At 39.1% G+C, this 17,216-nt stretch overlaps 1 protein-coding gene across 1 annotated transcript in view; it reads right to left on the reverse strand.

Moving 5' to 3' along the window:
* LOC150079133 (annulin-like) overlaps positions 1-17,216 on the reverse strand; it is a 289,306-nt gene that overhangs the window by 68,850 nt on the left and 203,240 nt on the right. The window contains exons 11-12 of the mRNA XM_090382437.1: positions 14,407-14,486; positions 73-218 (exon numbers count right to left, since the gene is read on the reverse strand). Of these exons, the coding sequence (XP_090238563.1) occupies positions 73-218; positions 14,407-14,486 (226 nt within the window). The remainder of the gene's footprint in view (positions 1-72; positions 219-14,406; positions 14,487-17,216) is intronic.

Here is a 17,216-nt window from a genome sequence, read left to right on the forward strand (position 1 = left end):
TTTATATATGCATTTTATATCCATTATTCTTAAAAATAAAATAACTGTCTGCTTGCTAACAGACAAACATACTGAAAATGGATAACCAATAAGGATGTCCTTTGTAACCGACAAAGAGAACATAACATCTTCCATTTTGTTGTTTAAGATGTACCTGGATATGCCACTGCCATATTGTTCCAATGTTTGTAGTGTTATATCTCTTACTTTCATACTGCCTACAAAAAGAAATTATATTAACGAATGGAAACAAAGAAAACCGAATACTAGATGTTTCAATGTAAATTCAAATTGATACAAAAACAATGTTACATAAATGATATAAAAAAAATGGTTTACAGATTACTATGCCTAATTACTGTTTAAGCTGTTGTTCTTCAATCATATAAAAAACATAAATAAATTTTCAGAATCTTCTCTTCATTCCTATTTACTTATTGCAATGGTGAAGGGGAAAGGGACCAACGGAAAGTGGACATAGTGTTTTTTTGTTATGCGGTTCCCACAAATCCGCGTTAAATACTCTGTTAACATAGCAAAGCCAGTCAGTGTGGGTTATGTGTGAGTAGTGTTTTGTTTGTGTTGTTTGACTGGCCTCTTCGTTACTGGGAGGCGCGATCACCAGGAAGGAGCCTCCCAGCATCCGTCCACTGGCACGAGGAGCCGGACCAGGGAGTAAAAGACATCTGACGGGCCGTCCACACTCTTGCAGGAGCGAGAGTGGGGAAGGCCAAGGAAAGAGCAGAGAAGAGACAGGAAAGTGGAAGACAGACAAGATAGCGAGGATGACAGAGCATAGGCATCCTCCCAGGCGAAACAGAGCAGGAAGAGTGCTAGGTACAGTTGTGGGAGTCCTGGAGAAAGACTGTGGGTAGGAAGAAGAGAATAGGTAAAGTTCAAATTAAAGAGTCCAGGATCATCACAATGGAGAATCACGGAGCGGCGTCGACAGGGCTGGCCGCCATTTGCAGTTTCATGTCTGGAAGTTTCGGTGCTGGTTATCAGTTGCTGTCTAGAGGAGGTTATCCAGGAGTAGTGTTCGGGAGTTGCAGGTGATGCCAGCGACGACGAAAGACCTCATTGGCATAACTGGTCAGTGCACGGAAGGTATCATTAGATTCCAATAACTTGGTTTCTGGCCGAAGTGATGTAGTGTGGAGGTCTAGGAGTAGTTGGATTCTTAGATCTAAGTATACGTTGCATGAGCGCATCACGTGATCCCAGTCTTCAGGTTCTCCGCAGGTACAGAGGGCATCCTCGACTAGGCCGAACTCTAGAAGGCGTCTCTTGAAGGACCCGTGGCCAGTTAATAGGAAGGAAGCATAGACGTTAGGGAAGAACCAAGTGGAACGTTGTTTGTTGATGTAGGTTACCTCAGGAAGGAAAAGTTTAGTAGTTGCACCAGTTGTGGAGTTATTCCAGCGAGTTTGCCATAAGTTTATCAATTCTAGACACACACGTTTATGTTCCTGTTTGATGTCCGTATCGGTACGGGTTTGAATAGTGAGGAATTCAGCTTCCTTATTCTTCTTAATTGCATTAGAGAGTCCGATAAAAGCGACGTGGAGGTCCAAAGGGAGGCGGCCTGTTAGTAGCTGTAGGGCAGCAGTTGATGTCGTTCTACATGCGCGGGTCATTTGTAGAGCATAAGTCATTGAATTTGCTGAATTTTACATTGAGCATGCACTAAAGTCATTCGGTGGTACCAAACTGCAGCTCCATATGTGACAATTGGTATAAATACTGCTGAGTATAAAAGGCGTTGAGTTGGTCCTTTAAGACCCCAGTCCTTGCAGGTAAAACGTGCTAACATAGTGATGTAATTTTTTATCTTTTCTTTGATAGCTTGGATATGGGGGATGAAAGTTCTCCTGTCGTTCAAAACTACTCCCGGGTACTTCACCGATCGGTAGTTTTTCAGTGGGCGGCCATTAAAACGTATGGTAGGAGGTCTGGAGAAGTCCAGTTTGCCTTTTAATAGGAGGGTTTTGCTCTTCTCAGTGGAGACTGAGAGTTTATTTTCAGTGGCCCATACGGACAGAGCAGAGAGAACAACCATGGCCTGGGTTTCTATAGTAGCGCGAGGGGGGCCCTCGATGATAACCATGTCGTCGGCATAAGAAAGCTGAGTAGTGTGTGGGTAGTCCCTCAGGAGCCGGTCGTCGAGTATCATATTCCAAACAGCTGGCCCCAGGATGGAGCCCTGGGGATAGCCTCGGGTTAGATGTCGGGTGATGCAGTGATATTTTGTTTTGATGCTGACCTTGCGGTTAGAGAAGTAGCTTTTTAGGCAGTGGTAGAAATTCCAAGTACAGTTAGAGACTCTGGCCCTCTGAAGAACGCCCGGCCACCACACTGTGTCAAAAGCTCCTTTGAAGTCAATGAAGATTGCCAGTACATAAGTTGCATCCGACTGTTCTGCAACTTTGAGGGTTTTAGATAGAGCATCAATTGTGGAGCACCCTTGTTTGAATCCAAATTGAAGCGAGGATGCCAAACCACTGGCTTCATATCAGGGTTGGAAGCGGGAGAGCAACAGTCTCTCAAAAACCTTGCCGAGAATGGGAAGCAGTGCAATCGGGCAGTATGCCTTGGAGGTACCTGTGGGATCCTTAGGTAAGAGCCTCAGGTTAGCATGCTTCCAACATGATGGAAAGTTACCCTCATTCAGACAGGTGTTGAAGAGCTGAAGAAGTATCATTGGAGCTATGGCCCAGAGACGTTGCACAGTCTCGCCTTCAATAAAATCCAGACCAGGAGCTTTACCTTTTTTTGATTTTTTTAATTGCTGCATCGACTTCTTCCTCTGTGAATGGTTCCTCCATAATGTCTGGCTGGAAGCTGGAATTTTGTACTGCTATCTTCCTGTGGATGTCAGTGTCAGAGTTGGTGTTGTCCTGATATATTAGTTCATCCAGAATCCGGTTGATTGTATCTTCCCAGTGTGTAGTCTCAGATGAGTCATCAGAGCGGACAGAGTGTATGACATCCGTGGATCCCAGCTTATTCCTCACGAGTTTGTGGACTAAACCCCATGAATTCCAGTTCCCCTCAGTCTCGACAAGGGAACGCCAGGAGCTTTGCTTGGCATGGTAAATTTTGTTAGTATATTCACGGCGGACTGCTTTGAATCGGTCTCTATACTGTTCTATGATGTGAGCAGGTTCAGTCCTTCTCTTGCGTTGGTATTCTTTCCGAGCGCGCTTCAGAGACTTGGGCAGGTTAGTGAGTTCCTGCGACCACCATGGAACAGATCTTGGTTTCCTGGAACATTTTTTCATGGAAGCCTCTGAAGCTTTGAGGAGCAGACTCTGCACAAAGTCTGTTTTCTGCGCACTGTTCATTGATTGGTAGAAGTTGCTAGCTGGGTCAAGAACATCTTGAATTACATTGTCAAACTGGTCCCAGTTTGCTGTTTTAGTAGAGAATCTTACAATATCCTGGATAGGCACTTGACGAGGGAGGGCAGAATCGGTGACACTGTAAGTGATGAGGTGATGGTCGCTAGTAGTGGCCGTGTCATGCACCTGCCAATGGAGGAGTCTATTGCGAAGAGAAGAAGTAGTCAGCATGATGTCCAGGTTAGACTCTCCAGTTCCTGAAGAGTAGGTGGTTGGTTGTCCTGATCTGTTGATGATTTCAAGGCCGCGTGAGGCAATGAATTCATCTAACATATCTCCTCTTGCATTGGTAGAGGTGTTGAACCATTGTGTCGACCGGGCATTTGAATCTGCTGCTATGATGACATCAGTGTTCTTCAGGAGGTCAAGAGCTTGTTCTAGTCGAGCTATATGCGGGAGGATGTCGGTACCAAATTGGAAATATGCTGTTAGGACCGCAATACGGCCGAAGCTGCCTTCTATTGTAGCCCCCGCTAGGCGGGGAGTGCAGAGTGATTCTATCTGTGTTACTACTAAGTCTGGATTGCGGACGATGATAGCAGCGAGGCACAATTGGTTTGTCGTCTGGATTTTCCTGAAAGCCAGGGGGTAACCAGAGACCCTTCCACGGACGCAATATGGTTCCTGAAGGAGAAGAATGTCTAGATTCAACTCGTCCATTAGAGGATGAAGCTGTGTTGCCACTGAGATGGATTTTTGGCCATTGATCTGAGCTATACGAAGTCTGGGAGAGGGGGGGGGTTCAGCATCCTATTTTCCATAGTTGGTCTTATTGCGTACTATATCTGCTGCTCTTCTATATACAAGGCACGCTCCATCCCGCACAGAGTGATCGTAGGGTTTTTTAATTGCTTTGCAATTTGAGCATTTAGGAGGCGAGGCTTTGTTGGGACAGTCCTTGTAGAGATGCCCTGCCTCAGCACAATGCCCACATATTGGTTGTTTTTTAAGACACTTAGCAGAGGTGTGCCCATAACCAAGACATTTGTAGCATTTCAGGACTGGTACAAAATCTCTGAATCTGTGGGATGACCAGCCCAGATAAATTCTATCCTGGCTGTGTAGGAATCTCCTTATCCTGGGGGACACTTCTATAACCCAATTAAGTCGACCACGAGTCTGTCCATTGGTGGAAAATTGAATTTTCATCTCCATAATGGCTTCTTCTTTGCTCATGGATTCAAAGAGATTTCTGTTATATACTTCCTCCAATAGGTCAACTTTCTGGATTGAGCCATCTACATCAAACACAATTAAACTTAGTCCCCTGAGTTTAGGGGTTTCAAAGGTAAGAGTTAGATCTTCAGCTGTGCCGCAAGACTTGATCTGTTCTAGATCTGACTTAGTGGCTGTTTCCAATATTATCCCTTTGTCGGGAATTTTGCGAATGCTTTTGATTTGGAGATTGTCTAATTTTGGTTTTATCTTCTTTAGGACGGTGTCCTTCACTCCATCGCTATCTGGGATGTTGCACCCTTCTCTAGCTTTTATAATCAGCATATGCTTGTTCTGTGTGGTGGGGATCTGAGGCAGTTTGAGCGTGGCGGCATAAGACAACTGGTGCCGAGTATCTTCATCAGAAGCTTGGTTGGAAGGTAGCCCGGTATTCAGAGCTGCTAGAGTTGGATTTTTGGTTACTTTAGATAGAGTTTTATTAGTTTGAGTTGGGCGTTGGTGGCCTTCAGCTGTTCATTTTCTATAATGATGTTTTTGCTATGGAGACAGTATTCCATTTTGCGCCTCAGTTTGTGTATAATTTTCAGGTTGGGAAAATCTTTGCTGAATAAATTCGGCATTTCATCCCATTCCTCTTCATCCTCCCATTGTTTAGGGGGAAGTGAACCAGATGCGTCGGGTCTTTTGAGAAACTTTTTCTTGAGGGTAGGAAGTCTCTTCGTGGATGCTGCAGAAGCACAATCGCTGTTCACCCCATTACAATCGGCATCGTCGCCGCCAGGAGAGCTGTCCGTGGCAGGTATGCCGTGTTCATTTGCCGCAGAAGCCTGTTGTTTCGTGGTCCGAATTTTGTTTCTAGTCATCGCGATCGAGGAGGGAACCCCCTCCGAGTTTTCTTCCTCCGAGGACTGGTGCCGTTGCCTGCAGGAACGCAGTGAAGCTCTACGATGTGCATTTACTTTTCCAGCCATTATGCAGAGCTATAAGCAGCAGATGCCAAATCAAGCATTAATTGGGGAAGGGTAGTCAGTTTACTATTCTGCAGTAGAGTTGTTTAAAAAAATGAAACAAAATTGATTTATAAATGAAGCTGGACAAAGTTTATCATCTATTGCATGGAATTAGGTCTCGCTGCTTCAACAGTGAATATTATTTTAAAGGACAGTGTGCATATAAAAGAACATGTTAAAGGATCAACAGTGATCACAAAACAGCGTTCAGGCACTATATCGAAGATGGAAAAGCTATTAATAATATAGATGGACAATCAGATTCAGAAGCAAGTGCCCCTGATTCCAATGCCCATTCAAGCAAAAGCAAGAAATATTTATGAAGATATTAAGGATAAGTACGGTGAACCCCAAGCCAAGTTCGTGGCAAGCAATGGGTGCTTTAATAGGTTCAAGCATCGCACTGGTTTCCAAAACATTAAAGTATGCGGCGAGATCGCCAGTGCCGATTCTGCAGCTGCAGAGAAATTTTGTGATGTGTTGAAAAAACCTCTTCTAAATCTCCACAGCCATCAACTTCTGCAGTGGGGTGCTTATCAGCTGGAGAGTTAATTCTGGCAACAATGCTTGAAAGGTAAAACTTGCTGAGTTATGCCTGTCTCCTCTCTCTTTTTGTAATTTTTGCAATTTTGTACACTTTTGTAATTTTTCCTACGCACAAGATAAAAAAATTTAATAAATAATTCTATATACATGTTCGTCAAACATTCCTTTTTTGCTTCAATCAAATTCAGTGCGCATAGTTGCAAGTGCTGCATAAGCATTTAGGGAAATTCTGACTTACATAGAGTTCCATGGAACACAACTGTTACGTAAGTCGGGGAGTGGCTGTATAGATATACAGGCAAGCATCAGGTGAATTGACAATCTGCACCTTCTTCGCTTATTTCCATAACCTTCAATGTGTTTAGAATTTGAAACCCATAAATTACAGAAATAAATGTTATTGTCAAGTCATACTAAACATCTCCGTTTAGTATGACTTGACTTGAAGATAATTAAACTATTGCAGCATCAATATACACAATCCAATGAGCAGGACCCATTTAAGTATTCTCGGGGGCTGGAAGCAATTTTGTGGCCCAAATTATTTGGAATTTTTTAATTTTTGGATTATCAATAGTAACATATTATGTTTGCAGTAGGAAAACAATTATGATGTACAGACAGGTTTTATTTTTCTATTTTTATTTTGTGTTTTTTTTAATTTTCCATTTACTTTTCATTTTTTTATAATATAAATAATTCCCCCCCCCCCCCCCAAGTATATAAATAAATTTTAATATAGGTAAATTTTGGAGTTCTCTGTTGCAGTTGTGGCTTAGGACTGTTGTCTTAACCTCCTTAAATGGGCTCTGCTAACAAGGATTATTTTGACTTAAATGGCCAAGTCAACAAAAACATAAGTTCAATATATGAGATGAAGAAAAATCTCAGATTATTCAGATTCAGATTATTTATATCATTTACACCAACACCAATGTGTAAATGATACAGCAAAAAATATATCCATACATTTACAACTTCTGAAGGTTGTGAACTGTAGTCTCCTCAATGATCATCAGGAGTATTCTCCTTAAGTAATATACCTTGAATGCAGAAATACCTAGTAGCCACTAGTTGGATGATGTCGTGCTCAGGGCCTCAATTCAGTCCAGTTCAGAACAGTTTAGCACTGTTCAAAGGGAGACAGTTATGAAATCCACACTCTGCTTCTTCTAGTAATCCCTCAATATTAATACTGCACAGACAACATACCACTCTTTTGATATTGTTCTGGTGGGTTAGGCATTTGAAAGTTTCATCCCAAATTTGGATTACACAGATCCATCAATACTCTGAGGGTGCCTTCCAATTATTGCAACTGGATAGCCAGTTTCTTCTCTGGCCACTCACTATACATAATGGTAGATGGCTCTCTGTCTTCTAACTTCTTCAGTTGGAGTTTCCCAAGGTTCTGTTCTTGCACCCACTCTTTTTCCCTTCTACATATTAATGACACCCCTCTCACTGACTGAAAATCTGTAATCTCCAAGTAATTCTCCAATGAGACAAAAACAAACTTAGTTAACTTTAATCCTTCTAAAGCCTAGTGCTGTATTATTTTTTACAAAAAAAAAAAAAAAAAAAAAAAAAGTTGGCGGCTCCTTTCATGCCATATCACAATACTTCCGTGGCATTTAAAAAACTAGGCTCTCTGTCTCCTTTGCTCTTGGTGTTCTTTTCTTCTAAACATCTGTTAACTCTGTTCAAATCACAGATCTGCCCTACTACAGAATACTATTCTTACACCTGGGTATTGTTCCCCTAAAAGAATATTCTTACACCTGGGTATTGTTCCCCTACAGAATATTATTCTTACGCCTGGGTATTGTTCCCAAGCCTCTCTTGAGCCCCCTTGATTCTATCCAAAAAAGGAAAAGAGCAGGTCCTTAGTTAATAATCCCTCTCTCTCTTACAAGTACTCTGCTACCTGTCACAACATTCAGTTTATGCTTCATGTCTTTTCTGCAGCTACTTACATGGCCACTGTTCCTCTGAATTAGCATATTAGCATTAGCATACAATTCAAGAAAGCAAACTTATTCAGCATCAGCCAAAAAAAAAAAAAAAACCTCTCCCATTTCACCCCTCCATTAGTTCCAAATGCCTGTCTAACTCAGACTTAAATTTATTTATGCTATCAACTTCCACAACAAAAGATGGGAGTCTGTTCCACCAATCAACACCCGCTGGCTAAATACAAATTTCTGCACATCTATTCTACAACTATTTTTCCTCAATTTGGATCTATGCCCCCTCAGGTTCTTAATCTGAGTAAGAGGAAGAATCCCATCGGCATTCAGCTTGCACAATCCATTATACACCTCAATACAAATCCTTATACATCTCAATCAGATCACCTCGCAGATGTCTGCTCTCCAGGTGCTGCAATTTGCAGAACCTAAACCTTCCTTGGTAAGAGCACCCCTTTGTTCCCCTCACCAATCTTGTTGTCCTTTTTGCACTTGTTCTAGCAACTCTACATCCTTCCTAAAATGAGGCCTCCAGACCTGTAGACAATGCTCCAGGTGTGGCCTGACCATTGCCTTGTACAATGGGATAATCACTTCCCAGTCCCTGCTAGCAAAATTCCTATATATCATTGACAAGACTCCATGACCTGCCCTGGCAGTCCATCTGCACTGCTCAGCGAACTTCATATTTGACTGCACAATTACTCCCAGGTCTTTTTCACTTTCCACTTCCCTGAGTGTAGTACCACACAGTTGGTACGTTTCTCTTCGATTATTGCTACCCATACGAAGTACTTTGCATTTGTTAATGTTAAACTTCAGTTGTCACTTCTCAGCCCATTTGCCCAACTTATCTAGATCCAATTGGAGTAGCATACTGTCTTTACTTTGTACAACCCTGTTAACAACCCTGCCAACCTTTGTATCATCTGCAAACTTAGACATTAATCCTGATATACCTTCATCAATATCATTGATGAATACACAAAACAACAATGGGCCCATCACCAAACCGTGGGGAACTCTACTAATAATATTTGTCCACGCAGAGCAGTGTCCATTGATTACCACTCTCTGTCGTCTCCCACTCAACCATCCCTTTATCCATTGTAACAACTTACCCTTAATACCATACCTCTCCAAATAGTCTTCCACGTGCAACAGTAGCAAAAGCTTTCCTGAAATCGAAGTATATGATATCAAAATTATTTTCAACATTCAGTTCCTTTGTGACCACATCATAGTATCCAATCAAACTGATCAGACAAGACCTCCCTTTGAAAAACCCATGCTGTGTCTTAACTATTACTGCAGTCTTGTCTAGATGATCCTGTAATACTTCTTTAACCAGTGACTCCATTATTTTCCTCGGAACACAAGTTAAACTAACAGGTCTATTGTTACTTGTGTCACCTTTTGAACCCCCTTTGTGAATTGGTGATACATTTGTACACCACCAGTCCATGGGGACCTCCCCTGAGTCCAAGGAAGCTCTTATAATTATGGCTAAGGATTTGCTTACTTCCTTTGCTGCCTCCTTTAATATAACTGGATAGATCCCATCCAGCCCAGGTGCTTTCCTTATGTTTAACTTCAACAATTTCTCCTCCACTTTGATCAGTTATTACAAAATCACTTAGCTCCCTATCAGAGTCTGATAAACTTCTGGCATTCCCCCTCATTGAATAACTCCTCACGTGTGAATGGAGATGCAAAATACTCATTCAGAGTATCAGTTACCTGAGCATGATCATCAATAGTCAACCCATCTATGTTAAGTGGTCCAATCTGATTCATCCCTTTTCTTCTAGAGTTTATAGAACTCTTTCCTGTTTTTCTTTGCATCCTTTGCCAAACATTTCTAATAATCTGCTTTCGCCTGCCTAATATGTAATCCCATCTCTTTCTTCCAAAGCATTCTGAGCATGTACTCAGATATTTAACATCCAATTTGCAGTTTAACTCCAAACTTGCTAAACTAACTTTTCTTCTTTTCTTTATCTGTTTTATTTTTGACCTTTGAAACAACCTACCTTCTTGTGCATTTCCTTAAAATTACCATCCATTCACAGAAGGAGGAAAAAGTCCAGATGTCAAAGACAATTTAAAAAAAAGCAAAAATTAAGTGCAAGAAAATCTTTTTAGCTTTAGTGTAAAATTTTAAATGGATAAACTGTTTTTTTATGTGATATTTGTTTTTAAACTGAAACTAACAACCTTTAATGCAGACTTTATTACTGTCACCCATTAGCATTTTTTTAGAATACTGAAATTCATGGCAAATACATGATATGTTGGAAAGTAAGTTTTTTTTAGTTATTTAGTTTTTTTTTTTTTTAGGAGCATTAGCAACTAAGGCCATATTGCTCTGGGATATGCGGTGGTCATTCCCTGACCTTTCCACATCCTCCGTATTTGGTGGATCACGGGCTCGAACCCCAGTCTAATCAAGAAGCGTGTGCTACGCACTGCTGCTCCTGCCCACCTGGCTACGGAGGCACCTTGGAAAGTAAGATATGCAAGGCTGCTATGTCAGTTCATTTACTGGCACAGGGAGCAACAGTACAAAATGAGTATGAGCTTCATGACATTATTTATCTGTACGGTAGCCATTACAGTGTGGGGAAGCATTCATGCATTTTGGAACTGGCATTCCCGGAACAAACAGTGAATGCTGAACTATACAACTCCCATTGTTGCATGAAGTTTTGGAACCATATCTGGAAATGATGATGGCAATGGTAAGTCAGTTTTAATTTTGGTAGCTAGAGCACTAGCATCAAGGCTTTTTGAAAGTTAAAAGAAGTTTAGCCTTTAAACAAAGTGCAAAACATTGGTTGGATGAAGTTCTTCCCCCAATGAGAAACTTGATGCAATAGACAAACTGAATGGCTACTGAGGTCTCCAAAAAATTCATATCCCTAAATTTCTTCTTTTGTGTGTGTGTGTGTGTGTGTGTGTGTGTGTGTGTGTGTGTGTGTGTGTGTGTGTGTGTGTGTGTGTGTGTGTGGGATCATCTTAAATCTATTTTTTTCAATTACCATCCACACACCATTGTTCATTTTTAGCAGATAAAAATTACTACTGACTCTGGCAATTTGTTAATAAATAATTACTAATTACCATATTTTCTCAAAGATATTTCTTCATACTCATACAGATATTACTTTTTCAAATTAATTGAAGGATATACTTTTCTATAAAACCAGACTTACGGGGCATCTTATATATATTTTAATAAATATATATATTTATTAATATCAGGTATGAGAATGGAAGTGTAAATTACACAGAATTTTAAAAACTAATATGAAAAGGATAAATGATTAAGTCAAAATAATATATTAATAAAAGTAAAGGTAGTTGGCATCAGTTAAGGGTGGATAAATTCGGCTATAAGTCAAAAAAGGGGGGTAGAGCAAATATGCAATTGAATCAGATGTTAGCAAAAGTAAATATTGATAAATGACCAGGTATTTCTTCAGGAGACTACACCTGATGAAGCATCAAGGCCTGCATTTCTTTACTTGTCCATAAATGTGGAAGAGAAGAAATTTAAGAATAAATCAAGTGGAATTGAAAAGGGAAAACAGTATAACTCTTACAAAGTATGGATAAGGTAGTCCCAACACAGTGTATGTTATATAAAATAAATTAAGGTGAACTAAAATTAAAACTAGGCGTATATTGTAAAAAAAAAATTAACTGAGTGCAAAATTCTGGTAGAAAATGCAAATAGAAGTCTGGTAAATATAATTTGGTAGAATTTGTCGAATTTAGTAGAATTAGTAAAAAAATATAAAGTGCAGCCATTATCAACCCACTGCAGGATGGAAGCCTCCTCAACAAGTCAAGCTGAGGGGAGTGGACCATAATCTGCCATGCTGGTCCAGTGCGGGTTGGCAGATCAATTGGTCAGGAGCGGGAGTGCTACTGCACTCCCGCTCCTGACCACTTGGCTACGGAGGTTAGGGAAGGGATAAAAGTGTATGATCAGGTGTAGTCCCCCGAATAAATAATTGATCATGTATCAATATTTACTTATGCTAACATCAGATTCAATTGCACATTTTCTCTACCTCCCTTTGTTGACTTATAGCCAAATTTATCCACCCTTATCTGATGCCAGCTACCTTTACTTTTATTAATATATCATTTTGACTTAATCATTTTTACTTTACAGGTCACTCCTTGGCTTTATAATTCAGCCTATAATTTTACTTAATTCATCATAACATATACGATATTCACATTATTTTTCCCTTTTCACACCTACAATTTCTCATATTTCTGCTATCCTTTTCATATTAGCTTTTGGCATTCTGTGTATTTATTCCATCTTCATACCTGTCTTATTTATTAAAACATACATATATAAACTTCTGCATCCTTTGCTGCTGCTTTGAGCACCCAGGTGCATTTGTCATACCTTATTTATTTTTATCTTTCCACTTCTCCACATTTTAATCTCATATTTCATATATACAGGGTGTCTCAAAAATATTGGTACAAACGTTTAGGGTAGGGGTTTTTTTTTTTTTTTTTTTTTTTTGTAGTTGTTAGTGCATCGGCTTCTGTGGCCATAATGCACCTCCCAAGGTTTTTGCAGTACTTTGATCCAAGCCCGAGGCGGGATTCGAACTCGCAACCTTTGGGTTGCCAGGCAGGCACTTTACCCACCTGGCTAGCCCGGTCAGCTTAGGGCAGGTAGGTAACATCTAAAGGAATGTGAATCGCATAGGAACCTATAACCGGAAATGTCACTGTAAGTCGGTAGACGGCGCGGTAGTCACCGCACGAAGAGCATACATCGATATATGAACTGTGAGCTAGCAGACATGCACCTAGTGTATGGATTAGCAGAGGGCAATGGACGAGCCGCTCAACGAATTTATGGAGAACGCTTCCCAGACAGACATGTACCGGACCACCATTTGTTTGCGTGTGTGCATCAAAATTTGTGCAATTATGGGTCATTTAGAGGTAACAGGAGTAGTGCGGGCAGACCACGTTCAACGCGAACTCCCGCCATGGAAAAAAGTGTGTTGAATGCTGTCCAGAATAATCCTACTACCAGCACACGTGCCGTTGCCTCTGCCTTAGGAGTGTCTCGTTGCAGTGTACAACGTGTCTGGCACGATGATTCCTTACACCCCTTTCATCTCCAAAGGGTTCAGTTACTGCTCCCCCAAGATCATCCTGCATGTGTGGCTTTTGCGCAGTGGTTTCTCCAAGAAAGTGTTCAAGACTTGAATTTTCCAGCCTATGTTTTGTTCACGGATGAGGCTTATTTCACTCAGGAAGGCTTATTCAATCAACACAATGCTTATGTGTGGGCTCATGACAACCCACACGGTGTGCGCCCCCATGCGGCACAACATCGCTTTGCAATAAATGTGTGTGCATGTATGGTCGATGACTGCTTAGTCGGCCCATACCTGTTACCATCCCGCATGAACTCCGGTAAATATCGGATCTTTCTTGAACAAGTTCTACCAGGGTTACTTGATGTTCCAGCAAATGTGAGACGCAACATTTGGTTTCAACATGACGGGGCGCCTGCCCGTTATGGAAGGTGTGTTCGTGACCATTTGAAACAGGCATTTTGGGCGTCGATGGATTGGCTGTGGTAGACCCGTTGCCTGGACCCCATGCTCATCTGATTTATCGAGCTTTTATTTCTTTCTGTGGCGCGCCCTCAAATCTATCGTGTATGAATTGCCTGTGGAGATGGAAATGGATCTCATGGTGAGACTCGTCTGCGCTGCTGCTACTGTCAAAGAAACTCCAGGTGTGTTCGACCGTGTCTGCCAATCCATGTTGCGTCGGTGTCACGCATGCATCGCGTCTCATGGTGGAACCTTCGAGCATCTGTTGTAACATCATGAAATGCATCCATCTCGTACTCCATTGTTAATATTATGTTAAATAAATGTTTGCCACTAATTACTGTCTTGTATCATTTCTGCTTCTTGTGCCTCTGCTACTACTTTCCCGTGACGTTTCCGGTTATGGGTTCCTATGCGATTCACATTCCTTTAGATGTTACCTACCTCCCCCAAACGTTAGTACCAATATTTTTGAGACACCCTGTATATATATATATATATATATATATAATGTTTTTGGCTATAATGTCTTTTATGTTTGGGGCTCCTAATCAAGCATAAAATCTATTTGCTAAGGAAAATATTCTCCAAATGTTCTTGGTTAAAAAAATTAGAAAAAATAGTTTTAAGCCAACAGATTTTATTGAAATTCAATCCGCCTAAAATTTACAAATGTAAAGGAAAATTATCTTACGTTCAGCCTGTTTGTAGCAATGTGTGATATCTTCTCTTTCAAATTTTCCTACTGCTTTTGTACTTATGGATTCACCAATACTGTTAAAAAGATTGATATTAACATATATTTACAGCTATTTTTGAAATGCTTATTAGAAATACACTAACAAAAGATTGCTACATATATAAAAAATTTAACAATAACTAGCATTTAAATTGTAAAATTACAATAATAAATGTCATTCCTTGTGAAAAAAGAAAGCTAATGATTAAAACTATAAAGGATCTATTAAAAATCTCCATACTTATGCCAAAAGATTTTTAATGCTTGATAACGTTGAATTGCCAATTCAACAATCTTTTCTTTAATTTCTTTCTTTCTTGGCAAGTTAACTAAATAAGTTAATGTATAGAGTGATAATTAGAGACACTTCATTTTCCTTTTGAATTCAAGTCATGACATATTTAGCCCGGAATAAATAAACTATGAAAAACTAATCTGATTCAAGTTGATTTTCAATTTGTATAAACCTTCACCAGTTGAGATTCAAATTGAAATTTTCAACTTGAATCAACCTTCACTAGTTAGTTTTAACCTACCTTCACCACCACGAAAAAAAATAAGCTATTGTGACCTAATGTCATAACTAGAGATAAACATAATTTCATCCAAAAAGTCACACAGGGAAGCAAAACAGTCATTATGCATCAAAAATGATGTAAACTTTTTAAAAGTTTATAGTGCTACATCTGAATAAAAATATTGTGAAATGGCAGTATTTAAAGAGGATATACTACATTTTATAAAATTTCAATAAGTTTGCAAAAACGTTTACCATTTTGAGAAGATTTTGCATTATTCTAGAATGGTCCTTATGATAAAATGTCTAATAAATTCATTTTTTGGCAATGTTGATTGATGTAAAGAAAAATTATCTTATATTCAGCCTGTTTATAGCAATGCATGATATCTTCTCTTTCAAATTTTTCTACTGCTACTGTGTGTGTGTGTGAATTTGGCACCTGTGCACTAGATAACAGCACCACCTAAGCCTTGTTTTCAAATTAAAGTCACTAAAATTCTTTGTTACTTCCAACCAAATCATGATGATGAACAAATATGTAAATACTGACTACATGTAAAAATAAAAATGCATTTTTATATTTATATGTAGTCAGTAACATATGAACTTGTTCAGAGGATAAAATAACATTAACAACATCATTCAACATCCAAGGATGCCTTTGTCAGCCTGATTTGTTAAAGTAGAGAGAGAGAGAGAGAGAGAGAGAGAGATCGTTATAATAAATATATTAAACAGTAACAGTGTAAGATAGGAAGGTAGTTACTTTTCCATATCCTATTATACCATTTTTTATCCTTTTAAGATAGCAAATGGTGTAGCAAAACATGGACTTGTTTGAAAAATGGGGTTAATTCTGAGGCCTTAGTTATGATTAAAGCAAGTGGAATGATATCTTCCACTTGTAATTGATAATGACATAAAATGACTCCAACTAAGTCATAGTTGATGAGCACAATTAACTGTGAAACTTGACTAGGATTAACTTCAATTTCCACACAAATGCTCAGCCAAAGGGTATCTTGAACATCAACCCAAGGCTGAACATTGGTCAACTGTTCATCCATACAGTCAAAAGATTTCTATCATTACAGTTGGGGCAACAATATTAACCACCCTGTTCTTCATGAATAAAGACAAGGGAAGTTTCATCTGCAAGATTACTGACAAAATATAAGCTCTATTCAATAAATGTATTGGGAATGCTGGTCATACAAGGAGAGAGAAGAGGGGGATACTAAATCAAGCACTATGTCAAAAAAGCCACATTTGCAGTGATCATGTTTAACACAAATAACCTGTTACCAGCAGCGAGGTGTACTGCAATGGAGCAAAGCACAAACAGTGAAGAGCTTGTGTACATATGCACAAGCTGTAATAAAGTGTGTAAATTGGCCTGTAAACGTTTGTAAATGGTTTGTAATTTGGTTACAAAGAGAAAAAAGTATTCACTTTCGTTTCTGATATAAACTTCTGATGTGGAAACACACCAAATATTCTCCACTCACTAAATCCATTCAGTGAGCATGTTGGGAATGCTAGTCACAAAAGGAGAAAGGGAGACTAAATCTATGATAGATTTGCTAGGATTCAAGCCATTGACTTGCCTGAATCTTGAAACCAACTCTAATTATGATGAAACATCATCAATATAACTAAGACAGGAGGGCAAGGCGATCTAAAATCTTAGTCGTATGTTTTTATTTATTTATTATAAGAAACAGAATACAATTCCTGAAAAGGCAATAAATACAAAAATATAATATTACAAAGAGGAAGGTTATTTATAATTACAAATCAGTATATATGTATGTACAGTATATGCAACAATACATTTATAATAACAAAACATTAAGAAACAATTGAAAGTAACAGCTAAATAATTTACTTACATTATTGATTGCATTAATAAAAAAATAAATAAAATAATAGCATACCAAAAAAGAACACTAAAATGAAACTGATACTTAATGAGAATAAAGTTACATAATAAAGTAATGAAAATATAAGATTAAATAGATAACGATTTCCAGAAATGATGAGGATAAGCATTTTTTCTATTTAAGTTTTCTATTTAATGAAAAAGTGTCTAAATTTGTGTCTTTGAATGGTTTTTCAACTCTATTAAAGAACTGAGAGGCTAAATGATTTGTGCAAGATTTGTCTATTACCAATGTTGAAAATGTCTAATAGATCTTGGAGGGCAATTAAATTTGATATTTTTTAAGAGCTGAGTTGACAATTA

Source organism: Mastigoproctus giganteus, chromosome 10, assembly GCF_048544385.1.
Source record: "Mastigoproctus giganteus isolate SK-2022 chromosome 10, ASM4854438v1, whole genome shotgun sequence".
Taxonomy (NCBI): Eukaryota; Metazoa; Arthropoda; class Arachnida; order Uropygi; family Thelyphonidae; genus Mastigoproctus; species Mastigoproctus giganteus.